The following is a 25,722-nucleotide window of genomic DNA, read 5'->3' as shown; positions in this document are numbered from 1 at the left end:
TTATTTATTTATTTATTTATTTATTTATTTATTTATTCATGAGAGACACAGAGACAGAGAGAAAGGCAGAGACACAGGCAGAGGGAGAAGCAGGCCCCATTCAGGGAGCCCAACGCAGGACTAAATCTAGGGACTCCAGGGTAACGCCCTGGGCTGAAGGCAGGCACTAAGCCGCTGAGCCACGCAGGGATCCCCCAAAATAGAATTAAAAAATTTTTAGAGAGACTGTGAGCAGGAAAAGGGGAGAGGGTCAGAGGGAGAGAGAGAGAATCTTAAGCAGGCTCCATGCTCAGTGAGGAGGCTAATGCAGGGCTCGATCTCATGACCCTGAGATCATGATCTGAGCTGAAATCAAGAGTGTGAAGCTTAACTAACTGAGCCACCCAGTTGCCCCTAAATTTTTTTTTTAGAAAGACTATCTTTGAAGAGACATAATCAAGGATACGATGCTTTCAGTTTCTGATGAAATGACTTCATAAGAATTCAAAAATTTGGGTACCTGGGTGGCTCAGTGGTTGAGCATCTGCCTTTGGCTCGGGTCCTGATCCCCGGTCCTGGGATCGAGTCCCACATCGGGCTCCCCGCAGGGAGCCTGCTTCTCCCTCTGCCTATGTCTCTACCTCTCTGTGCTTCTCTCATGAATAAATAAATAAATAAATCTTAAAAGAATTCAAAAATTAAAAAAAAAAAACAAGTACCTCATTGGAATGCCATATGTGATATACATTCATTCCTAAAAAGCTAGATGATAAACTGACCCAAATTTCAACTGCACTTGGGAAGTTTGTTTCCTAAAGATATTCTATATTAAATCTTTTTAAAAAGAAAAAAAAAAGAGTCCATCTAAATGAAAACTAGGTGAATAATCGAAGTAAATGCCAGGCTAAAAAGATGTTGGTCTAAGAAAAGATTTTACCAGCCTTAGGAGTGAATTTTAAAGATTCAACATCCCTGCTCAGTCTAGGATTAAATCCAAGCCAGAGGATGGTGGGGGCGCGGGGAGGTGCTGTTGCGTGAGCTGCAGTTCTGGACTTCTCCAGAAGGGGCGCCATAGCCCAGCCAGCATATGCACATTGGCCCAGGCGAGGCAGAAAGCCAGCACCTTCCTACACGGTGTCGGAAGGCAATCTCTCATCTCAAAATCAAGCCTATAGGCCCTGTGATCCGGTGATGCCACTTACAGAGATTTATCCCAGATACACTTGCACACGTGCAGGAGGATGTATGTACACGGATGTTATTGCAGTACTGTGAATAAAGGCAAAGGATTGGACCCGGGCACCTGGCTGGCTCAACCGTTGAGCATGCCTTCTGCTCAGGTCATGATCCCAGGGTCTGGGGATTGGGTCCCGCATAGGGCTCCCTGCGAGGAGCCTGCTACTCCCTCTGTCTATGTCTCTGCCTCTCTCTCTGTCTCTCATGAATAAATAAATTAAAAACTTAAAAAAAAAAAAAAGATTGTACTCAACCCATGTGACCCTCCATAGGATCCTGGTGTAATACTTTGTGGCACATCCAACTGTGAATATTATGCAGCCAGTGAAAGGGATTATAACATTTTCAGTGTGAATGTTTGTCTTGATTTGAAAAAAAAAAATTAAGTGCTATGGATTGAATTGTGTCACGACCTTCCTGACAAGTGGTATCATATGTTCAATCCCTAACTCCCAATACGATGGTATTTGGAGATGGGGCTTTGGGAGGATGAGGCCATTAAAGGTGAGGCCCCATGACTGGATTAGGGCCCTTATAAGAAGAGACATGAGAGAACTTCTTGGTTTCTCTACCCTGAAGACACAGCAGGAAGGTAGCCATCTGCAAGCCAGGAAGTCTTCACCGGCATCAGATAATGCTGGCCCCCTCATCTTGGTTGGAATCCAGCCTCTAGAACTGTGAGAAATAAATTTCTGCTTATCCTGCACAGGTAGGGTCACCTGGGTGGCTCAGTGGTTGAACATCAGGTCATGATCCCAGGGTCTGGGGATTGGGTCCCGCATAGGGCTCCCTGCGAGGAGCCTGCTACTCCCTCTGCTTATGTCTTGCCTCTCTCTGTGTGTTTCTCATGACTAAATAAAAATCAAATCTTCAAACAAACAAACAAACTGCACAGGTAATGGTGTTTTTTAATGGCAGCCTGAGCCAACTTAAGACAATAAGTAAAAAATCTGTGGGTGTACAATTCCCAAGATACACTATTAAGTGAAAAGCAAGACGAAAAGCAGTGCTGAAGTTGTATAAAAAGAGAGAAGTAGGGATCCCTGGGTGGCGCAGCGGTTTGGCGCCTGCCTTTGGCCCAGGGCGCGATCCTGGAGACCGAGGATCGAATCCCACGTTGGGCTCCCGGTGCATGGAGCCTGCTTCTCCCTCTGCCTGTGTCTCTGCCTCTCTCTCTCTCTCTCTCTCTCTCTCTCTCTCTCTGTCTCTCTCTCTCTGTAGCTATCATAAATAAATTTAAAAAAAAGAGAGAGAGAAGTATTTATGTGCCAGTTCATTTATCCACAGAACAGCTCTGGAAGTTTCCAAGGAATCCCGACAGTGATCACATCCAAAAGGGGGAACTGGTGCTTTTCGAAATTTGTAAAATGTGAACAAGGTAATAAATCCCCTACCATCATACTATCAAACGAGCAAACAAAGGAGTGAGCTTCAGGTTCCCCTGGAAAATAAAAGAGCCTGGGGTTAGGGGCGCCAGGCCCAGGGGAAACTCTGTCCCGTCCTGGGAGTTCCCGGGTTTCAATGTGTTTGTATTCCAGAAAATAGGTTGGTTTCCCGTGCCTGTGGCCTGCAGGGACTACCTGAGCTTGGAGGGCAGCCGCTCAGGCCCCCAGACTGGGTCCGTGGTGCCCAAAACACTGCTGTCCTAGCACTGCCTGCAGTTGCACGGGTCTCCCAGCAGGGGGCGCGCGGTAGTCTGAGCCCCAAGCCCCCTGCCTCCCCCAGCAGGGCGGTGCGGCCCTGGGGTCCGGAATGCGTCTAGGGACAACGGGTCCCCCCAGCCAGCGTCCCTGGAGGCTTTCACGGACACAGACGGGGTCCTGGCATCGCCCCCCGGAGAAGAATGCAGACCGCGGAGGGAGGGAGCGTCAGGCCGTGCCACACCCCTGCGGAGGAGCCACACGCTAGACCTGCGCCTTCTTAGGGCCTGGGAGCCTGACAGTCTGGGCTACTGTCCTGGCTCAGACACCGGCCAGGTACTCACTGCTTGCAGTTTCCTCATCTGTTAAATCGGGGTGAGGAAACCTACCTTGCAAAGTTGCCGTCAGGGTAAGAAAAACGGTGTGTCCTAGACCAAGCACTGTGGGATGACCAGCCAGACACGATTATCTGTAGTTATTCTTATTATTTTATTATTTTAATTTTTTTTTTGAAGGATCTGACACCACACTCAAATCTTGTTTCAGAGAGGAATCGGCTAAGTCTCTCCCACGGTCAAATTTCAGTTTAGGGTGCCCCATCTTTGGTCTCGTCTCCTCTCAGCTGGGGAGCTGTCCTTGATTCCTTTCTTTTTGTCCCATCTCCACTCAATTCCTCAGTAATTCTGTCTGCTGTCTCCAAAATCTATTCAGAATCCACATAGTCTGAGTCCCCATCATTGCTCCCCTGGGCCAGTGCAGGCACTTTCACCTTGTTCTAGCTTCTACCTTCATCCTTCCAGAGGTCTGTGAACATTTCAAGCAAATCAACTCCCTCCTCTGCCTCCCACTTCACCAAGAGTAGAAGCAAAGTCCTCCATGGGCCCCACAAGGCTCTGTCTCTTCTGCATCATCTACTTCCTGCCTCTGTTTCCTCCCACCACTCTCCTCTATTACTTCTCCAGCCAGAAGGGCTGCTTTTCTCTGTTTTCAGAGAACACACAGGCATGTTCCAACCTCAGGACCCTTGCACTGCTGTTCCCTCACCCTGAAAAACTCTTCTTTCAAGTGTTCCCAGGGCAATGATGTCTCAGCTTACATCGTATGTCACCTCTTTGGCAGAGAAGCCGCCCCTGACCACCATCGCATCACTGTATTGTAGCCAGAATTATCTCCGTGATTTCTTCACTCTGCTGTTGCCTGTGTCCCCCATCAAAATGTCGATTCCACAAGGGCTGCGTTGTCTCATTCACTGCTGTGAGGTTTCCCATCTTCTGCCGCCACCATCTTCAGCAGCTTTTCCTACAAATTCCTTTATTTAAAAAGAGAAAGTCTGCAAAAACAGCACTTAGGGAGGGCGATGGCAGGCCAAAGGGCGTCAGTCTGCAGCCGGTGCGGGTACCAGGGTCCAGGAGGCTGTGAGCGCACCAGGGCCGCCGGTGGAGCCGCTGGTGTCCAGCCCGTCCGGCTGGGGGGACAAGCGCCCCAAGTGGCGGCAGCTGCCGTCCAAGCCAGGGGGCAGCCAGCGGTTGAGGCCTTCCGAAGCCCCCGCGGGGCTCCCGGACCCCTGGGAGGCGTCCTGCTCTCTGGTGCAGGGGCGGCGGCCGCAACAGAGGAGGCGCACGAGAGCGTGGCGCAGGTCGCGGTTGGTGAACGTGTAAATCATGGGGTTCAGAAGCGAGTTGGCCATGGCCAGGCCCAGGAAGGGGTCGGCCTGCAAGAGCACGGGGCAGGCGCGCGCCGGGCACGCCACGTCGAACAAGAGCAGCAGGAAGAGGGGGCCCCAACACAGGAGGAAGGCCAGCAGCACCAAGCTGAGCGTGCGCAACAGCGCCAGCGAGCGCGGCGGGCGGCGGGCCCGGGTGGAGGCGCCCCCGGAGGCCCCGGGGCGCTCCCGCAGGCGCCGCGCGTTGGCGCGCACCTGGCAGTAGATGCGCCCGTAGAGCGCACAGATGGTGGCCAGGATGCCGAGGAAGGCGAGCACGCAGAAGAGCACGTAGGCCTTGGCGTAGAGCGGCAGGACAGTGGAGCAGGAGTCCAGGCGGCCCAGACAATTCCAGCCGAGCGCCGGCAGGAGTCCGAGGAACAGCGACACGCCCCAGGCGGCCCCCGCCAGTGCCAGCGTGCGTCCCCGACGGGAGGCGGGCGCGGGTCCGCGGCGGGCCATGGTGAGGCGGCGCTCCAGCGCGATGGCCAGGAGGCTCAGCACGGACGCGGCGAGCGCCACGAAGACGCCACCTTCGCGGGCGAACCAGAGCGCGGGCGACAGGCGCAGCGTGAGAGGCCCCGACAGCAGGATGTTGGCCGCATAGGCCGCGCCTGCCAGCAGGTCGGACAGCGTAAGGCTGCCCAGGAGCAGGAACATGGGCGCGTGGAAGCGCGGGTGGCGCGCAAGCACGAACAGCACCGCCAGGTTCTCGAGCACGATGAGGGCGCACACGGCCAGGGACACGACGGCGTCCGCACGCAGCCCCGCGCCGGGCTGGTAGCGCGCGCCGCGCAGCTTGCCGGTGTAGTTGTAGTGCAAGACGATGACCTCGCTCACCGGCGCCGGCCGCAGCAGCCCCGACTCCATGCGCCTCCTGCCCCAAGGCTGCGGGAGGGGTAGGGTGCGGTGTCAGGCCTGGGGGCGCGGGCACGGTGGGGCGGGGCCTCGGGGAAAGGGGCCCTAACCCCCCCACTCCACACTCCCCCCGGGGCCCAAAGGGAGCTCGGAATGAAAACGAGGTGGCCGGGGAGACAGGCCGACACAAAGACACGCAAATAATACCACGAGGGGACGTGGTGACACAGAGTCCTATAGGAGAGGGACACTAATAATTCACACATAATCAGGGATATCCGGGGCTGGATTCAATCAGAAATAGACAGGGACCCACAGAGACACACTGACATGCTGACAAAGACATGAACACACAGTCACAAATTAGGGCAAAAATATACAGTCACACCCTATCAGGGAAACAAGAAAATAAAGTCACACATGAACAGAGCAACATTGAGACATACAGGGACCTAACTTCAGTCACAATCAGAAAGGGTCTTGCCCAGTCCTACAGGCCACAATTTCACAACCTCCACCCACACCCAGCCTGGAGCCCAGAACCCCACATTCTACACGCCTCGCTGCACACAGAGCTTTTTCCTGTCCAAACCCCTTCATCCACCACAAAAGAAGAAAAAAAAAAAAAACACCCTGTGAGATAAGCTAAGTCTGTTCTCCCATTTTACAGAGGCAGAGCCTGAGGGCAGCAGACAGGACCCAAATTGCACCAAGGGACGTTTGCAGAGAGGCACACGTGTCATTAGGGTATAATAATACTTCCCGCCTGAGACTTCACCCTTTCATCCCCTCCACAGCTCTCCTCTTAATCCCAATTTACAGACACCAGCTGTGACTCGAAAGAAGTCCCTTACATAAAAAGTGGACACAAAGGTGTTCCTCTTCTCGCATAGGTGCGGCTACTCAGAAATGGTTATGCGAGTCAGAAAAGGTCCTGAGAGTCCCACTTAAGAGATGAGAAAACCGAGGCCGGGCAAGGGCCACGGGCTTATTTGGACGCGGCAGGAGCAAGTGCATCCCAGACGCCTCGGCTCCGCTCAGGGAACCTTGCACAAATACAGACCCAGGGAGTCACGGCCTCAGCCACGCAGAGGGAGGGAGGCATCAAATCCGCACAGACACTGTTGACACTCGCTCTGATGGGGACACCGAGCAGAGGCTCACAACCTCTGCATCTCCCGCCTGGCCTCGGATTCCCTGGCAGCAGGACCGAAGTAGCGAAACTCACGGTGGCGCAGCCAGGAGAGGGCGAGGCCAGGGAATTCCTGGAGCCCCTACCCGGATCCCGGCCCCGCGTCCAGCCGGGGAGTCGCCGGCTTCCCCGCCCCCCGCCCCCCCCCACCGAGGCCAAGGGGGGGACCCAAACAAGGGGACCGGGGAGGCGATCAGGGCCACCCACTGCGGGCACGGCTGAGCCCCGCGCACCTGGAGACCCGGTGCGGTGCACTCACCCCTGCGCCCTGGTCGTGCGTCCCCGGCAGTCGCGCAGCGGGGAGCGGAGTAAGCCACCAGGGCTCGGGGGGCGGGGCTGGAGCTGGCAGGCGAGGGGGCGGGCCCACAACGCGGACCTCTGGCGGTCGCCAGCCGTCGCCCCCTCCCTTTGGGGCCCGGGCACCCAGCCCATGGCTGCCAGCCTGTGCCACCCGCCGCGGCACCGGAGCGCGCCCCGGCGGCGACTGGCACCGGCGAGCCCTAGGCTCCCCCCTCCGGGCCTGAACCGCTCGCCCCGGGACGCTCCGTCGTGGTGGGAGGACTGGGAGACGCGGGAAGAGGAGGTTGTCAGCCCGGGCGGCCGTAGCCGGAGCCTCTTCCCGTCCCCCCCCCCACACACACAGAGGGGTCCCGTCTGTCCCCAGACGCTGGTCCCTGCCCATTTCCCCGCCTGCCGTCCAGCTGAGCCTCTGGGCTGCACCCCAAGAACGCCCCGTCGGCGAGAGACCCCAGCAGCGCAGGTTAGAAGTCTTCAGGAAGGGCGGCGGCAGCCTCGGTCCCCACCCTCCAGCAGTTAGGTCCTGGTGGCTCCTCGGGGCGCAGGCCACTTTCCATCCTCCCGCCCCACATCCTACCCCCCCCCACCACACACACACCTGGCTTGGAGGGAGCTGGGGAGGCGCAGGTGAAGGCAGGGTTCTGGTGGGAGCCTCCTTCTCCCCAGATGAGGAGGATCTGGTTGGAAAGTCTTCTTGGCCCCGCCCCCACCCCCCCACCCTTGCTCTCCTACTCTTATTGCTCCCAACGACACGATTTGCTCATTTAACATGTTTCTGGGTTGTGTCCCCACCAGATGGTCAGCCCCCAGGGAGGCAGGGTTTCACGCCTGTTGGTGGCGCAGCGGGGACACAGCCCAGGCCCGGTAAGTTACCCGCTGACTGAGTAAATGAATGAATGAGTGTGTGTCTCTCTCATGGGTCTCTCAGGGTCTGGCTCTCTTTCTCCCCGTCTCTCTTGCATCTCAGTCGTTGGCTGTGTCTTTGTGTGGTTCTCCCACGCCTCTCCCAGGCCTCTGCTCCTCCAACGGGCTGGTCTGAGCTGGCCCCACACCCCCACTCCCAGTTCCCAGGAGTTTCCTGGCCAGGCCCAGCTCCCCCACCCTCAGACCAGAGGCTACAGCCAGGAAGGGGGACTAGGCCTGGTGGCCACTACTTTCCCCAGGATTGGTGCCCTTTGACTCAGCCCCGGTGGGGTGAGGGTGTCCCAGGGGACTGAGGGGAGGCTTGGGAGAGTGCCCCCAGGCGAGGGATCACAAGGGGCACCCAGGCCTGGTCACATCCCTGTGTACCCCCTTGAGGAGTCCCCGAGGCTTCTCGCCCCACTGTTCCTGGGGGAGACAGAATGGTTCCCGCCTGCTGGGACCAAGGACACATGCAAGGCAGTGCCGCCAGTGGGGGTGGTGTGGGGGCTGGGGAACGCTTGGGTGGCGGTGCTCCACAGCCTTGGCTTCCAAGCTGACAGAGAGGAGCCCTGGAGATTCCTCAGACGTGGTGGGGCCACCCAGGTGCTGGATAAATGACCCCCTTCTGGGAAGGGGAAGCCACGCCCCACGTGGGAAGGTGGCCTCTTCACACCTCCCAGGCTGCAGTCTCACCTCCCTGGGGCTCTATGCTGCAGAGGGAGGCTCTTCCTGCCACCCATCCAGGGCCCTCCAAACACCCCCACCCTTCCAGTGCCTCTTTTCTCTAGACTGAGACCCTGACTTCTCTGGCAGATGTCAGGAGCCTGGGCATCTCTGTGCTTCCACCCCTATCCACCATTCCACACCTGCGGCCACAGTCCTTAATACTCGGATGAGTTTCCCCTCCTGCTCTAAATTCTCCCATGGCTCCCTAGGCGACTCAGAAGAACCACCAAAGTCTTCACCCCGGTCCACATGGCCCTGGGTGTCTCCTTATCACTTACTTCACTATTTCCTTGCCTCCAGCTGTTTACTGCCCTCCAGCTCCACTGGCCTCCTCCCAATTCCTCACACAATTGAGGACCTTTGCCCTTGGGGATGGGTCTACCTGGAACACTCTTCCTCCAACCCTTCCCAGTTGGTCACCTCCACAGAGAGGACTTCCTTGATCTGTCTCCCTCCTCCCCAATCTCACAAGACATTTGACATCATCTGAAATTACCTTGATTATTTATTCACTTATGTGGCCTATTGTGTGTCTGTGCCCTAGACCCTCAGATCCAGGAAGGCAGAGACGTCTGTCCCTCTGCCCAGATGTCATATAAATAAATAAAAAGGGTTCAGAGTCTGTTGCCAGGCTCACCTACTTTGTCTAGGACCATGGCAAATGATGCCCTCTCTGAGACTCAGTGGCCTCATCTGTAAAATGGACTTAATAACAGTGTCCACTCTGAGGGATATTGTTGAGGATGAAAGGTATGATTAGAACAGAAGCCAGGACCAAAAACAAAGACAAAAACAAAGACGCGAGCCAGGACATACAGTGAAAGGAGATGGGCCAACGAATAAATCGAAAGAAAAATGAAAAAAATACCCAGAGACAAATGAAAACACTACAGGTCAAAATCTTTGGGATGCAGCAAAGCAGTTCTAAATGTTGGGTACTGTTGGTCACCACTGTATGCCTGAGGAGGATTTAGGATAGGACTCAGCAGGCAGCCCCAATGGCCCAGCGGTTTGGCGCCGCCTTCAGCCCCTGCCTGCCTTCAGCCCGGGATGTGATCCTGGAGCCCCAGGATCGAGTCCCACATCGGGCTCCCTGCGTGGAGCCTGCTTCTCCCTCTGCCTGTGTCTCTGCCTCTCTCTCTCTGTCATGGTTAAATAAATCTTAAAAAAAAAAAAAAAAAAGGGTAGGACTCAGCTCAGGCTCTACGGGCCTCAAGCATCATCCCCCAAACACCCCCTTGCAAAGTCAAGCCCGGTCTCTTCCCAGGGGAAGGGCATCCCTGGCCTGCGCTGTCCTGCCACAGCCCGCCCACCTGATGCATGCCTGGGCGGGCACACCCACCAAGCAGGTTCTGCTACCTGGGCCCTCAAACAGGGGCCGCCCTGCCCACTCTGCACCCACTCTCAGAGCAGAGTCAGTGCCCATGAGAGGACAGCAGGCCTAACATGGTCTCCTCAGACCCCCACCCACCTGAAGATTTGGAGGACCACAGCGGCGGTTTCCATTCTTCCCTCTCACCCCCTTTGGTCCGATCCCGAGGCATGAATGTGGTGCAGAGAGGTGCAAACCAACTTTCCCACTGGCCAGAGACCAGAGCAGTCATGGTTTGAGGGACCTCAAACTGGAAGCCCGAGCACCTGTGGCCCACATCCACAGGCGTGTTTGCTTAGCTCAGAGGCTTCCCATTCAAACAACTGTCTGAACTGGCCAGAAACGCTGCACTTTAGCTGGTAAATGTGTTGCTCACAGGCGTACAGGTTAACAGCTCTGGAACTATTTATATGCTAGTGTTGAACAAATAAGTACATATGGTAGATTCTTCTGACAACCAGGTTTCATGCTGTTGCAGAAGGAAGTTACAAAAAAGTGATGTGGGGGCGCCTGGCTGGCTCAGTCCATGGAGCAGTGGAGCATACCCCTCTTCATCCCAGGGTTATCGGTTTGACCCCCGCATTGGGCGTAGACATTACTCAAAAATAAAATAAAATCTTTTTTTTTTAAAGATTTTATTTATTTATTCATGAGAGACACAGACAGAGAGAGAGGCAGAGACACAGGCAGACAGAGAAGCAGGCTCCTTGCGGGGAACCTGATGCGGGACTCGATCCTGGGATTCCAGGATCATGCCCTGGACCGAAGGCAGCACGTTTACGCTGAGCCACCCAGGGATCCCCTCAAAAATAAAATCTTAAAAAAAAAAAAAAGCAATGAGGTGCTGGATTGTGGTTAGCAAGATGGCATGTTTAATAGATAGCTAAGAAAAAAAATATAAATGTGTGTATACATGGCCTAGTAAACACACATATATTTCCTAGTGCTGTCTGCTGAAGATTCAGAATATTGGCACACTAGAAAAAATGAGTACACTCAGACCCCAGGTCTTGGTTTCTAAATACCTTTGTCCAAAAAAGGAAAGAAGTAGCCGATCCTAGGGCTAAGGAGAGAAAATACAAAACCAGCCTGGAGCGCTGCCTTCAGCCCAGGGCGTGATCCTGGAGACCTAGGATTGAGTCCCACATCAGGCTCCCTGCATGGAGCCTGCTTCTCTCATTCTCTCTCTCTCTAATAAATAAAATCTTAAAAAAAAAAAAAAAAAAAAAAAAAAAAACAGCCTGGAGACTTTTCCAGGGCCAGAAAGTCAGAAAGTCCTAAAACAAAACCCAAGGACACAGGAGCCAACCGGAAAGAACACCCCCAGGCCAAAGCTGGAACAATCTGAGCCACCTTGGTGGCTCAGTTGGTTGAGCCTCTGCCTTCAGCTCAGGTCATGATCCCGGGGTCCTGGGACGAGTCCCACATTGGGGTCCCCGCAGGGAGCCTGCTTTTCCCTCTGCCTGTGTCTGCCTCTGTGTGTGTCTCTCATGAATAAATAAATAAAATCTTTAAAGAATATATGTGAGAAACAAAACGAATAACCATAGTACTGGATTATAACCCAAACAATGAGATAAATATCCACAAGCCCATACTGATTAGAAATACATGATTAGGGGGATCCCTGGGTGGCTCAGCAGTTTAGCGCCTGTCTTTGGCCCAGGGCGCGATCCTGGAGTCCTGGGATCGAGTCCCGCGTCAGGTTCCCGGCATGGAGCCTGCTTCTCCCTCCTCCTGTGTCTCTGCCTCTATCTCTCTCTCTATCATAAATAAATAAATCTTCAAAAAAAAGAAAGAAATACATGATTAAATCAATTCAAAAAATGGAGGAGAAGCGACAAATCTCCCTGACTGAAGAATTTCAATTAATAAATGTAGAATGAGGGGCACCTGGGTGGCTCAGTCGGTTAAGTGACGCTTGGTTTTGGCTCAGGTCCTGATCTCAGAATCATTAGATCTGAGCCCGGAAGGGGGGGTCCATGCTCAAAGTCAGCTGGAGAATCTATCTCTCTCTCCCTCTCCTTCTGCTCCTCCACCGCTCAGCTCTCTCTCTCTCTCTCCCTCTCTCTCTCACTCTGTCTCAAATAAATAAATAAATAAAATCTTAAAAAAAATAAATGTAGGATGAATGATGAAAAGAGAAACTAGGGATCCCTGGGTGGCGCAGCGGTTTGGCGCCTGCCTTTGGCCCAGGGCGTGATCCTGGAGACCCGGGATCGAGTCCCACGTCGGGCTCCCGGCGCATGGAGCCTGCTTCTCCCTCTGCCTGTGTCTCTGCCTCTCTCTCTCTCTCTCTGTGACTATCATAAAATAAAAAAAAAAAGAGAAACTAGCCATTAGAAACCCCAGTAAGGCTTACTGCAGACAGAATCCACTGATGGATGAAAAGTTTAATGGACAAAACTTTAAGGAGAAACAGGACATTTGCACAGCCTCACAGTTTCTACCCCTAAATATATATTTTAAATATTTTATTTATTTGACAGAGCGAGAGAGCACAAGCAGGGGAGCAGCAAAGGGAGAGGGAGAAGCAGACTCACTGCTGAGCAGGAAGCCCAATGTGGGGCTTGATCCCCAGGACCCTGGGATCATGATCTGAACCACCCAGGTGCCCCTCTACCCCTAAATATGTATTAATCATCTTGATGTCTTGTGAGGTGCCTGGCTGGCTCAGTTGGTAGAGTATGTGACTATTTATTTTTTATTTATTTATTTATTTATTTATTTATTTATTTATTTATTTATTTATTTATTTATGATAGACATAGAGAGAGAGAGAGGCAGAGACACAGGAGGAGGGAGAAGTAGGCTCCATATCGGGAGCCTGACATGGGACTTGATCCCGGGACTCCAGGATCGTGCCCTGCGCCAAAGGCAGGCGCCAAACGGCTGAGCCACTCAGGAATCCCCCAAGTATGTGACTCTTGATCTCGGGGTTTTGAGTTTGAGCCCCACATTGGGTATAGAGCTTACTTAAAAATAAAATCTTAGGGCAGCCCAGGGGGCTCAGCAGTTTAGCACCGCCTTCAATCTGGGGAGTGATCCCGGACACGCAGGATCGAGTCCCACATTGGGCTCCCTGCACGGAGCCTGCTTCTCCCTCTGCCTGTGTCTCTGCCTCTCTCTCTCTCTGTGACTATCATAAATAAATAAAAATTAAAAAAAATAAAAATAAATCATCCTGATGGGCCTTAATCTTTGTCCACAAATTCTTTTTTTTTAATTTTTATTTTTTTCCACAAATTTTTGATACTCCTCCCCATACAGAGACCTTAAATGCAGGGACCTTAAATGCATATCACTAAGTGAAAGAAGCAGTCAGAAAAGGCAACCTGTGGGGCGCCTGGGAGGCTCAGTTGGTTGAGCTTCTGACTCTTGGTTTCAGCTCAGGTCATGATCTCAGGGTCCTGGGATCGAGCCCCATCTCAGGCTCTGTGCTCAGCACGGAGTCTGCTGGAGATTCTCTCTTCCTCTCCCTCTGCTCCTCCGCCTGCTCTCTCTCTGAAATAAATAAATAAATAAATAAACAAAATCTTAAAAGAAAGAAAGAAAGAAAGAAGAAGAAAGAAAGAAAGAAAGAAAGAAAGAAAGAAAGAAAGAAAGAAAGAAGAAAAGGCTACATGCCGTTTTAATTGCAATTCTATGACATTCTGGAAGGTCCAAAAGTGTGGAGAAGACAGTAGAGAGATCAGTGGTTGGCAGGGGTCGAGGAGTTGAGAAGGATGATGAGCTCAGAGGATTTTGATGATAGTGATGGCAGATTTATGTCAATACACCTTTGTCCAAACCTATAGAATGTAGCACACCAAGAGGGAAGCCTAATGGACACTGTGGACTCTGGGTGGTAATGATGAGTCATGGCAAGTTCCCTGGTTGTACCCGATGTACCACAGTGATGTGGCATGTCCACGGGGGGTGGGGGGGATTGTGGGGCAGCAGGGTATATATGGGGACTCTGTCCTTTCCATTTATTCTCCGTGCAATAAAACTGCACTAAAAAATAAGTCTATTAATTAAAAACAGAACAAAACAAAACAGGGATGCCTGGGTGGCTCAGCAGTTGAGCATCGGCCTTTGGCTCAGGACGGGATCCTGGGGTCCTGGGATTGAGTCCTGCATCCAGCTCCCTGCAGGAATCCTGCTTCTCCCTCTGCCTGTGTCTCTGCTTCTCTCTCTGTGTGTCTCTCATAAATAAATAAATGAAATCTTAAAAAAAATAAAAAGTAAATTCAAAACAAAGCAAAACATCTGAGGCACCTGCGTGGCTCAGTGTTGAGTGCCTGCCTTTGGCTCAGGTCATGATCCCGGGTTCCTGGGATTGAGTCCTGCATCAGTCTCCTTGTGGGCAGCCTGCTTCTCCCTCTGCCTGTCTCTGCCTCTCTCTGTGTCTCTCATGAATAAATAAATAAAATGAATAAATAAATAAAATGTAGGAAAAAAAAGGAATTCCACATAGTGATGTGTGCCATTAACTAATAAAATATCATGGTATGATAGGAGAGTGACTGGGAACCACTTCGGATCCAGACAGCAGGGGATCCCTCCTTGAGGAGGTGAAGGAAGCTGAGGTCCATGGAAAGGGGATTTCTGGCAGAGAAGTCTTCATGAGTAAAGGCCTAGCATACTCCTTTTATTTTTTAAAATCGAGGCCATATTCACGTAACATAAAATTAGCCATTTTAAAGGTACAATTCGTTGACTTTGAGTACATTCACCATGGCATGCAACTGCTACCTTGGTCTAGTTTGAGACATTTCAGGGGCACTTGGGTGGCTCAGTGGTTGAGCATCTGCCTTTGGCTCAGGCCGTGATCCTAGGGTCTTGGGATCGAATCTCACAAGAGGCTCCCTGAAGGGAGCCTGCTTCTCCAACTCTGCCTATGCCTTTGCCTCTCTCTCTGTCTCTCATGAAGAAATAAATAAAATCTTAAAATAAAAAAGACATTTCAAAAAAAAAATAAAAAGAGAAGAAGACATTTCGTCACCCCAGAAGGAAACCACACCCATGAAGCACCCACTTCCCTTACCCAGACACTTCACATGAATGGAATCATGCAATCCGTGGCCTTTTGTATCTGACTTCTTTCACTTGGCATAACATTTTCTGGGTCCTTCCAGTGGTTGCAGGCATCGGGAGTCCATTCCATTTTGCAGCTGAATAGCATTTTATTGTATTTGTGTACTTCCTCTTACAGGTTCTAAGAAGAGACTTTTGGGCTGGTGGGGCAAGGGAGAAGACAGCTTGGCAGTGGTATCAACTGGTCCCAACACGATGGGCAGGACTTGGGTGGAGCCGCATCCCTCTCTCCTCACCTGCTCACCCCAGGCCTGGCAAACAGCCCAGCGGAAAAGCTGACCTCACCCCCCCAGTTACAGCTTGGGTTAAAATCAGGCCAAGGATTTCGAAACCTGTCCACATGGGTGAGGGCCAAATCCTCAGGGAGATGGAGGAGGCTGGCCCTGATCTTTCCCCCAGGCTGCCCCTCTAGTATCCACTTCCCTGCATCCATCTCTCACTTCCCAAGCCCTAGGATTGGAAAGTGGGAGTCAGCACCCCCTCCCTCTCTCGCCTGCTCACACTTAGACATTCATTTGGTGGATTAGACAGAAGAGAAGGGAAGAAGAAAGAAGAGCTGGGCAGAGGCAGTAGAGCAGCAGATGCAAAGGCCTGGAGGCTGCAAAGCATGAGCGTGTGAAAGAAACTGAAATCAGGTCAGTTGCCCAGAAGCTTAGCTTAGGGGGAGGAAAGAACAGGGGGCTGGGAGCAGACTGGGGGTCGCGCAAGGCTCAGGTCTGGTGGGGCCTGGAATGCCAGGCTCTGCAGTCTGACCATCACCTCACTATATGGCTTGCCAAACCTCTCTGATCTGTCTCCCCGCCCTGTAAAATGGGGTCTTCCAAACAGTGATCTTGTGAATATGAATGCAGCCATCGGTGCAAAGTGTTAACACCTTGCCTGTCAGAGCAAACCACTCTATAAATGTCAGGTATTATGTTTTCACAGCTTTATAGAGAGATAATTCGCATGCCATACCATTCACCCAGCGAAAGTATTTTATAACCATTATTTCTAAGGTTCTTAGCATAGTTGCAGAGTGTGTAACCATCACCATAACCAATTTTAGAACACTTCGTCACTCAAAAAGGTAGACTTCATACTTACTGGCAATCTCAGAGAGAGAGAGAGAGGAGAGAGAGCATGAGTGGAAGAGAAGGGCAGAGGGAGAGGGAGAAGTGGACTTCCTGCTGAGCAGAGAGCCTGGTCTAACATAACACCCTGAATGCGCCTGAGCTGGTCTGAGGAGAGAGCCTGATGTGGGACTTGATCTCAGGACCCTGAGATCATAACCTGAGCCGAAGGCAGACACTTAACCAACTGAGCCACCCAGGTGCCCCTTGTCTTTTTTGTGATAGCCATCCTCGTGAGGCTGAAGTGGCATCTCATCGTGGTTTGGATAGTTATTACTTTTTGTTACTATTTTTTGTTGATCCACTCTTCACACTGCAGTCCTTGCTTCCTCCCGTCCTTCTGCTCACAACTCTCCATTACTCCTCTGTGCCCTTTGAAGAAAGTTTAAAAAGTCCTGGTCATTGGTGTTGGCTCTCCCTACCCTTCACCCCCACCCACTTCACCCTATAGCACCGTTCCTGCCTCTGAATCTCCAAATCTGGCAACTGTTCCTCATGGTCAAAGAGAGGCAGGCTTTGTGTTCAGGCAGACAGGGGGTGGAACCCTGGCTCTGATGATCTTGGGTGGATGGATTAGCCTCTGTAAGCCTCATTTGGTCATCAGTTAAATGGGAATCAGAGGATTCCCTATCTCCTAGGGTTCAATGAAACTGTTCATGTCAACTCTTTTTTTTTTAAGATTTTTAAAAAATATTTTTAAAATTTATTTATTTATGAGAGACACACACAGAGAGACAGAGACACAGGCAGAGGGAGAAGCAGTCTGCCTGCAAGGAGCTGGAAGTCGGGACTCCGTCCTGGGACCCTGGGATCATAGCTTGAGCCACAGGTAGATGCTCAAGCACTGAGCCACCTAGGGGTCCCTAAGATTTCTTTCTTTCTTTCTTTCTTTCTTTCTTTCTTTCTTTCTTTCTTTCTTTCTTTCTTTCTTTCTTTTTCTTTCTTTTTTAAGATTTTATTTATTTATTCATGAGAGACACACAGAGAGAGGCAGAGGCACAGGGAGGGGGAGAAGCCAGCTCCTTGCAGGGAGCCTGATGTGAGATTTGATCCCCCGACTGAGGATCACGCCCTGAGCCAAGACAGACGCTCAACTGTTGAGCCACCCAGGTGTCCCAGATTTTATTTCTTTAAGTAATCTCTCTACCCAACATTGAGCTCAAACTCACACCCCTAAGATCAAGAGTTGCTCAGTCTACCCACTGAGCCACCTGGGGTGCCCCTCATGTCAACTCTTTAGTACAATGTCCAGTATTGAGTAAGGGTTGTATTAATCAGAATTTGCTCAGTTGGAAGTTCCAGGAAAAAAAAAAAACAAAACAAACAAAACAAACAAACAAAACTAAGTTCAACTAAAACAAACAAACTCAAACTCATCTGAGGAAAAAGAAGAAACCAAGTGACTCCTGTAACTAAAAATCTAGGGGCCTAGGAGTTGGGTTGACTTTAGGCATCACTGGATGAAGAAGCTCCAGTGTCACAGGACTCTAATTTGTCTCCTGGCTCTACTGGCTTTTATCTCCTCAGGGCCCCCTTTGGGTGCCACGGGTTCTGTCTGGTACTAGAGATCCATTATTTCCCCTCAGCAACTACTTGAAAAGAGATATCCAACTGCCCCCAAGGTTTCAACAGATGTCCTAGTACTGCATTTCATTGGTCCAGCTAGGATCACATGACACAACCAAACCAATGACCACGCCTAAGGGTTGGACTGCTCTGATTGGCCGGGTCAGAGGATCATCCCAAGTTGGCGGGCATCCCAAATTTGTAACGCACCTCTATCCGAGCCAATATAAGTCCTTGAGCCTTGGTAGGTTGTTTCAGGTGTCTGAGGTGGGAAGGCGTGGAGTGTCAGAAAGGTGGAGTTCACTTTGGGCCAGTTGAGTGTGAGATGCCTCCCAGCCATCACATGTTGCCCCTGAATCATCAACTGGATAGAAGACCCCATTCACCGGTGTCTTGGTGGCTCACCTTGTTTTTATTGCTTTTATGGAAATGTAATTTAATTTCCCTTTGAAGGATACAATTGGAAAGTGTAATTATTACGATGTACGACTTCTCCACCTGGAGATAATTGCCTACTTTTTTTTTCTCCTTCTTAGAAGTTCTGGCAGTACATCTCAATTCAGCTTTCCAAATGATCACACCATCCAGATAATCTATAGGTAACATTCTGTTTTCCTCCTGAGTTCTTTCCGATGGGCAGTTTCTCCTGCCATCCTCCCAGGAATTATCTTCAGTTTCCATATTGGGACACCTGTTTCCTCCATCTTGTGTCTTCCTTTTTTCCTCCTGGTTTGCCCCATTGTTTTGTTGGGGTACATCCTCCAATAACTTTCTAAGAATATGAGCATAGGCGATAACATGTTTTGAACCCCTCTGTATTTGGAAATGTCTTTTTTTTTTAAGATTGTATTTATTTATTCATGAGAGACACACACACAGAGAGAGAGAGAGAGAGTTAGAGACACAGGGAGAGGGAGAAGCAGGCTCCGTGCAGGGAGCCCGATGTGGGACTCGATCCCAGGACCCTGGAGTCACGACCTGAGCCAAAGGCAGATGCTCAACCACTGAGTCACCCAGGCATCTCTGTATGTCAGTCACTTCTGAGAAGAGGCATCGGAAAGCTCATAAGCACTTCTCTAGTCTCCTTCTTGTCTCTCTGTGGCAGTGAGTTCAACATGATGCAGCCACAAGATGGTGGGTTGCCTCATCAGCCTGAGCCCCTGGGTGACTGTGTGGAGCTGAGCCCCTGTCAGCCGGTAAAGGATGAGTAACACAAGGGAGAAATAAACTGTGTTTGTGACTTGTTTGTTACTGCACCAAAACTTGACTTATGCTAACATAGAATCCACCTTCAATCTGGCTTCCTCAGAGAAGTCCTCCTGGATCACAGCTGCTAAACTAGCTTACTTCCCCCTGTTGTCAGCTTGTATTTTCCCACATGACCCTTGCCGTAATCATAACTGTGAAATTATTTGTGTAATGAGCTCATCATCCAACTCCTGCAACCCACTCCCAAGACCCCAAGAGAGAATGGTATTTGGGTCACCCAGTGCTACAGCCCTGAACCCAGGACAGAGCCTGGCCCAGAGTAGATGTTCAGGATACATTTGCTGAATGGAAGAAGAGTCCTTTCTGCCAAAAAGGTAGCAATGAGCAGAACTTATTTCTGGAGCATTTTTTCACACAACTCTTGACGTAATAGAGGTGTGAGAGGCAGCATATGATGCCTCAAGGAAGCAAAGGCAGTTTGACCAGGAGAGTGGTTGATGGTGAGGAAGCATCTATCTTCATATTTAGTTTTCTTCAAGAGTGTGTAATTTATTCTAGCAATGGCTCAGCCTGGGAGGGATTTCCAGGGCCTGATGTATTTCAGTAAGGAGCCTGGCAATGGGGTGGAGAGGCACAGAGGCATTCTTGGAACTGCTGAGAGACCCAGGAGAAAATTCATGCACTGATGCCAAGATACAGTCACCAGAAGAGGATCCTACCTTCCTGAATTCCACTCAAGTGCAATTTTGCATCTGTTCCCTCACGTTAGCACACCACTTTGTTCCTTCGACCTTAATGAGCTATCGCTGACATACGACAAACTGCATGTACTTCCAACATTGCAGTTCTTCCACAACTTCTCCAGCACTGGGCATGGGCTTTCTATTCTTTTTTTTCTAAGACTTTATTTATTTATTCATGAGAGACACACAGAGAGAGAGAGATATAGAGGCAGAGACACAGGCAGAGGGAGAAGCAGGCCCCATCCAGGGAGCCCAACGTGGGACTCGATCCCGGGTCTCCAGGATCACACCCTGGGCTGAAGGCGGCGCTAAACCGCTGAGCCACCAGGGCTGCCCAGAATGGGCTTTCATTTCTTTCATTTTAGCTGTTCTGGTGGGTCTGAAGTGGTGTCACGCTGTTTTGCATTTCCCTGATGGCTGATGATGTTGAGAATATTTTGCGTGCTTATTTGGCATCCATTTATTTCTGTAAAAAAACATTTTATTTATTTATTATTTGAAAGACACAGAGCTTGAGCACAAGCAGTGGGGAGGAGGAGAAAAAGAGGCAGAGGGAGAAGCAGACTCCCTGCTGAGCAGGGAGCCCGATGTGGGGCTTGATCCCAGGACCCGAAGATCATGATGTAAGCTGAAGGCAGTTGGTCAACCGACTGAGCCACCACAGCACTCCCATTTATCTCCTTTTGTGAAGTCTATTCAAAGCTTTTTGCCAGTGTTTTTATTGGGTTGCTAAGTTTTAATTTTTTTAAAATTTTTTTCTTATTATTTATGATAGTCACAGAGAGAGAGAGAGAGAGAGGCAGAGACACAGACAGAGGGAGAAGCAGGCTCCATGCACCGGGAGCCCGACGTGGGATTCGATCCCGGGTCTCCAGGATCGCGCCCTGGGCCAAAGGCAGGCACCAAACCGCTGCGCCACCCAGGGATCCCGAGTTTTTATTTTTTATTTAAGATTTTATTTATTTATTCATGAGAAACAGAAAGAGAGAGAGAGGCAGAGACACAGGCAGAGGGAGAAGCAGGCTCCCTGCTGGGACCCTGAGGCAGGACTGGATCCCAGGACCCCGGGATCACACCCTGAGCTGAAGGCAGATTCAACTGCTGAGCAACCCAGGTGTCCTTGCTAAGTTTAAAATGCATGGTGGCTATGAAGATTATCACTGGGGATAAGAGTAGCTCCCCTGCTGTATGACCTCCATACCTGAGCCTCTCCTTCCTCATCTGTAAAGAGGGAAGAAGTGCACCTACCTTATAGCGTAGTGCTGAGTGTGAAGTACTTGAGACAGATAAAGGCAGGGGGGTGCCTGGGTGGCTCAGTGAGTTAAGTGTTGGACTCGATTTTGGCTCAGGTTGTGATCTCAGGATCATGAGGTTGAGCCCTGAGTTGGGCTCCGTCTCAACAGGGAATCTGCTTGAGAGTCTCTCTCTCCCTCTACCCCTTGCCCCATCTTCTCACTTGCTCTCTCTCTAAAATAAATCTTAAAAAAAAAAAAAAAAAAAGACAGGTAGGGCACCTGGGTGGCTCAGTCAGCTTAAGCATCTACCTTTAGCTCAGGCCATGATCCTGGGGTCCTGCAATTGCACCCCGCATGGGGCTCCCTGCTCAGCAGCTTCTCCCTCTGTCTGCTTGCCACTCTCCTTGCTTGTGCTCATTTTCTCTCTCTTTCCCTCTTTCTCTGTCAAATAAATAAAATCTAAAAAAAAAAAAAAAAAAAAAAATGGGGCCCTGCCCTAGCCCTGTGGAGGTCAGGACAGGCCTCAGAGCAGATGATGGACAAGCTGAGGCCTGAAGGGTGGAGGCACCACAGGCAATGTTAGTTTCCCACGGCTGCCGTAATAAATTACAGCAAAGAAGTGGCTTGAAACGGAAACGGGAAAAAAAAAAAAAAAAAGAAAACGGAAACGATTCTGGAAGCTAGAGTCCAAAGTCATGGTGTCAGCAGGGCCATGCTCTCTCCGAAGTCGCTGGGGGCCAGAAGAGACTCCTTCCTTGCCTCTTGCCCAGCATCTGGTGGCAACTGGGGTCTTTGTTTCGTAGGTAAATAACTCCCATGTCTACTGCCATGGTCCCTTGACCTTCCTCCCGGTGTCTATGTCTCTGTCTTTTCTTTTTCTTTTTTTAATTAATTAATCTTTAGTTTTTAAAGGCTTGATCTATTTATTTGACACAGAGAGAGAGCACAAGTAGGGGGAGTGGCAGACACAGGCAGACGGAGAAGCAAGTTCCCTGCAGGGAGCCCGATGCGGGACTCGATCCCGGGACCCCAGAATCATGACCTGAGCCAAAGGCAGGTGCTCAACTGCTGAGCCACCCAGGTGTCCTGATGAGACCTTTTAAGATCCATTCTCTCAGCAACTTTGAAATATATAATACAGTATTGTTAACTATAGCAACCATGCTGTACATCACATCCCCAGGATTTATTTATCTTTTCTTTTTTAAGGTTGTATTTATTTATTTGAGAGAGAGAGAGCGTGAGAGAGAGCACGGGCAGGGGGAGGGGCAGAGGGAGAGGGAGAAGCAGGCTCCCCGCTGAGCAAGGAGCCCAACACCACCGGATCCCAGGACCCTGACATCATGATTCAAGCGGAAGGCAGACACTTAACCAACTAAGCCACCCAGGCGCCCCAGGACTTATTTATTTTATAACTGGAATTTTGTACCATTTGACTCCCTCTACACATTTCCCCACCCTCATCCCTTGCCTGTGGCAATTACCAATCTGTTCTCTGTATCTATGAGCTCATTTTGTTTTGTTCTCTTCTGTCTTTGTTGTTCAGGCCTTTTTTCCTAAAGATTCCTTATTATTGTTTAAAGATTTTATTTGTTTGTTTATTTATTTATTTATTCATTTATATTTTTTAAAAGAGATTTTACTTATTCGTGAGAGGCACAGAGAGAGAGGCAGAGACACAGGCAGAGGGAGAAGCAGGCTCCCTGTGGGGAGCCTGATGCAGGACTCGATCCCAGGACCCCAGGATCACTCCCTAAGCCAAAGGCAGACAGATGCCTCAACCACTGAGCCACCCAGGCACCCGCTCCTCTGCCCATTTTCTAATTAGATTGTATTTTTCTTTCTTTTTTTTTAAATAAAGATTTTATTTCTGAGAGAGACACACACACAGAGAGGCAGAGACACACAGGCAGAGAGAGAAGCAGGCTCCACTCAGGGAGCCCCATGTGGGACTCGATCCCGGGTCTCCAGGATCATGTCCTGGGCCAAAGGCAGGCACTCCACCACTGAGCCACCCAGGCGTCCCATGATTGTATTTTTCTAACATAGCTACTAGAATTTCTAATATTATATCTCATGTATCTACTGAACAGTGCTGCTTTAGGGTTTTTTTTTTTTGGCATTCAGAAACTGTCCATAAAAATAACTTGATGGGACACTTGGGTGGCTCAGTCTGTTAAGCATCCAATTTTTTATTTCAGCTCAGGTCATGATCTCAGGGTTGTGAGATCAAGCCCTGCCTCAGGCTCCAAGCTGGGTGTGAGCCTGCTTGGGATTGTCTCTCTCCTTCTCCCTCTGCTTCTCCCCCTTCCTCTCTAAAAAAAGAAAAAATAAATAGCTTGATAAATAGGTTCTTCCAGCTGTTATGTGGATTAGAGGCATCAGAGTTGGCAGCCAGCCGCTACTGATGGGGGCCAGAATGAGAGGGCGGTGGTGACTAACAATGTTAATAGCGGTGGGGAGGGGGCACCTGTTAAGCATCTGTCTTTGGCTCAGGTCATGATCTCAGGATCCTGGGATCAAGCCCCTGCTCAGTGGGGCATCTGCTTGTCCCTCTCCCTCTGCCCCTCCCCACCACATTACATTTTCTTTCTCTCTCTCTAACAAATAAATAAAATAAAACCATTAAAAAAAAAAAAGAATGTCAATAGCAACACTTCACAGTGAAGTGGTGGCTGGTGTGAGCGTGGCCCTGTTCTTAGTGTTCTGTGTATTCTTTTCATCCTTCTTCCAAACCCTAGGAATGAGGCACTATTACTAAGCCCATTTGGCAGATGACAAAACTGAGGTGTAGAGAGGCCTGGCTGCAGCGTCTGCCTAGGTGGCCATGACTGTTGTGCTGCTTAGGGAGTATGAGGACAACTGTGGACAGACAGACTCTGGTAAGGGAGGTGAGGGAGGCCAGGGGGTGGGGGTGGGGATGGGGCAAGGCTGTGGGAGGAAAGGCCAGTGGGGCTGAAATGCAGGATCAATTAGGGGCATACTGCACCTGGGGAGCCTGAGGAACATTCCAAGGGGGACACCTATAGGCTGGACTCCAGTCTGGCACTGGAGACCCAGGTAGTGAGATGATGTGGTTGTGCTCATTCATTGGCAAGGGGGGTGAAGGCAAGGAATCCAGGGCCCCACCCCAACGAACCAGCTTGACCAGGGAGGGGTGGTCAGCCACCAGATCAAACAAAAGAGGTCGCCTGTGTCCCCCCAAACCATCTGTCCCTTGCAACAAGTTCCCCTTTCTGTTCCACATGTTATTTGTTGCACTTACTGTGTTGTTGAGCACCTACTGTGTACATGCAGGCCACATGCTGAGTGTGAGTAGCCAACAGTGACCAAGATGGACAGAGTCCCCTGGCCTCTTGATGTGGTGAGGACAGAGGTTATATACTTTTATGATCTGTGCTCTGGTCTGAATGTTTGTGTTCCCCCAAAGGGCATATATTGAAACCTAAGCCCCCCTATCCCCCTCACATCCCCAATCCCCCCATACCACCCTGTGTGATGGATGAGGAGGCAGGGCCTTTGGGAGATGATCAGTGATTAGATGAAGTTATGGGGCTGGAGACTCCGTGATGGGGTTAATGCCAAGAGGAAGAGACAGGAGCTCTCTCTCTCTCTCTTTCTCTGCCTGCATACACCAGAGAAAGGCCATGTGAGGACATAAGCAGGAGCAGGGCCCTCACCAAGATCTTGGCTGTCCTGGCACCCTGATCTCACGCTTCCACCCTCCAGGATCATGAGAAAGAAATGTTTGTTGTTTAAGCCACCCAGTCTGCAGTATTTTTACAGCAGCCTGAGCTGACTCAATCAGGTTGTGGTAACTGCTCTGGGGGGGGGAAAAAAAACAGGGACCAGAAAAGGAGCTCAAAGGTGGGGGTGGGGTGGATTTTGAGCACCGTCAGCCTGCGGGAATGACATTTGAATAAATTCCTGAAGGACGTCCAGGAGGAGCCAGCCATGCAGACATCTCAAGGATGGAGAGAGCTAGGCAGGCAGGGGGAACTGTAAGAGCAAAGGTCCTGGGGTGGGATTGCACATGTTGGGTTTGAGAAGGGAGACAGGTGTGGCTGCAGGGAGGTGCAGTGAGGGGAGAATGGAGGGAAAGCCAGGGAGGTGACTGTCTTTTTGAGCCTTGTTCACATCCCACACTCTTATCCGAATCCTCATCCTATTTCCTTTAGTGGGCTGAGGATAGTGCCTTTGGGCTGGCCATTAGGGGCCATCCTCTCTGCCATTCACAGGGTGGCTACACTGTCACTCGCCTTTGAGGTTGTGGTCGGTTTTTTTCTGAGCCCTGACTGTGCCTCAAATGCCATCCTAAAGCCCTTTACCCGGATGAGCTCAGCTCGTCTTCCTAACATTCCTGAGTCAGACGCAATGAACATTTTTTTTTACAGCTTTATTGAAGTATAACTGACATACAACAAACCACACACATTTCGAGTGTACAATCCGATGAGTTTTCATATCCTGGAAACCAGCACCACCATCAAGATTCTAAACATTTCCACCACCTCGAAAAGTATATTCTAGCCTTTTTTTTTAATCCCTCCCTCTAGCGTCTCCCCACCCCACCCCCAGACACCCCGAAACTGATCAGAGATGAGACTGCATTTTCTGGAGTTTTAGGTACACGAGACCAGAAAGGGTATATACTCTTTTTTAATCTGGCCTCTTTGCCTCCGCAGAATGATCACGAAGATTCGTCTGTGTTGTGTTTGAGCCCCTTCTGCTCCTTAGGAAACTGAGGCACAGAGAGAGGTCCGCCGGGAGGGCGGACCGAGGGCCCGGGGTGGGGGTGCGGGCGTGAGGAGGAGGAGGTGTCACACAGGCCCGGCCCCAGAGCCAGGCGAGTCCCGGGCGCGCCGGCCGCCGA

At 50.7% G+C, this 25,722-nt stretch overlaps 2 protein-coding genes and 1 long non-coding RNA gene across 5 annotated transcripts in view; 1 reads left to right on the top strand and 2 right to left on the bottom strand.

Annotated features, from left to right (window-relative positions):
* Nucleotides 1–7,565, bottom strand: part of KEAP1 (kelch like ECH associated protein 1) — a 16,289-nt gene extending 8,724 nt beyond the window's left edge. Inside the window, exon 1 of the mRNA XM_055343115.1 lies at nucleotides 7,503–7,565. The gene's annotated coding sequence lies outside the window, so the exon portion shown is untranslated. The remainder of the gene's footprint in view (nucleotides 1–7,502) is intronic.
* Nucleotides 2,456–7,586, bottom strand: S1PR5 (sphingosine-1-phosphate receptor 5). 2 transcript variants are annotated; one of them, XM_055343117.1, is made up of 2 exons: nucleotides 7,503–7,586; nucleotides 2,456–5,445 (listed from the first exon to the last, which is right to left on the bottom strand). In XM_055343117.1, the coding sequence occupies exon 2, from the start codon at nucleotides 5,425–5,427 to the stop codon at nucleotides 4,231–4,233; it is 1,197 nt and encodes a 398-aa protein (XP_055199092.1). In that variant the 5' UTR covers nucleotides 5,428–5,445; nucleotides 7,503–7,586; the 3' UTR covers nucleotides 2,456–4,230. The 2 variants fall into 2 exon arrangements, with proteins under 2 accessions (XP_055199092.1, XP_055199091.1); XM_055343116.1 differs by lacking the exon at nucleotides 7,503–7,586 and adding an exon at nucleotides 6,867–7,481.
* LOC129521544 (uncharacterized) lies at nucleotides 7,242–25,722 on the top strand. Of its 2 annotated transcripts, none has more exons than XR_008666827.1 (4): nucleotides 7,242–7,367; nucleotides 7,700–7,768; nucleotides 23,591–23,731; nucleotides 24,147–25,722. It is a non-coding gene; the product is annotated as an uncharacterized LOC129521544 (long non-coding RNA). The 2 variants fall into 2 exon arrangements; XR_008666828.1 differs by lacking the exon at nucleotides 7,242–7,367 and having other exon boundaries at nucleotides 7,694–7,768; nucleotides 24,147–24,213; nucleotides 24,488–25,722.

The sequence above is a fragment of the Nyctereutes procyonoides genome, unplaced genomic scaffold (genome assembly GCF_905146905.1).
Source record: "Nyctereutes procyonoides isolate TBG_1078 unplaced genomic scaffold, NYPRO_anot_genome, whole genome shotgun sequence".
NCBI lineage: Eukaryota > Metazoa > Chordata > Mammalia > Carnivora > Canidae > Nyctereutes > Nyctereutes procyonoides.
The sequence above is the reverse complement of the archived record's forward strand: the minus strand, read 5'-3'. Positions and strand labels throughout refer to the sequence as shown.

Bases quoted from the DNA above. Each gene is read 5' to 3' on its own strand.
- S1PR5 (XM_055343116.1), bottom strand. From the start codon at position 7,289: ATGGGCAGGGACCAGCGTCTGGGGACAGACGGGACCCCTCTGTGTGTG. The intron at 5,446-6,866 runs GTGAGTGCACCG...CCCCTCCCGCAG, and splicing joins CGCACGACCAGGGCGCAGGG to CCTTGGGGCAGGAGGCGCAT.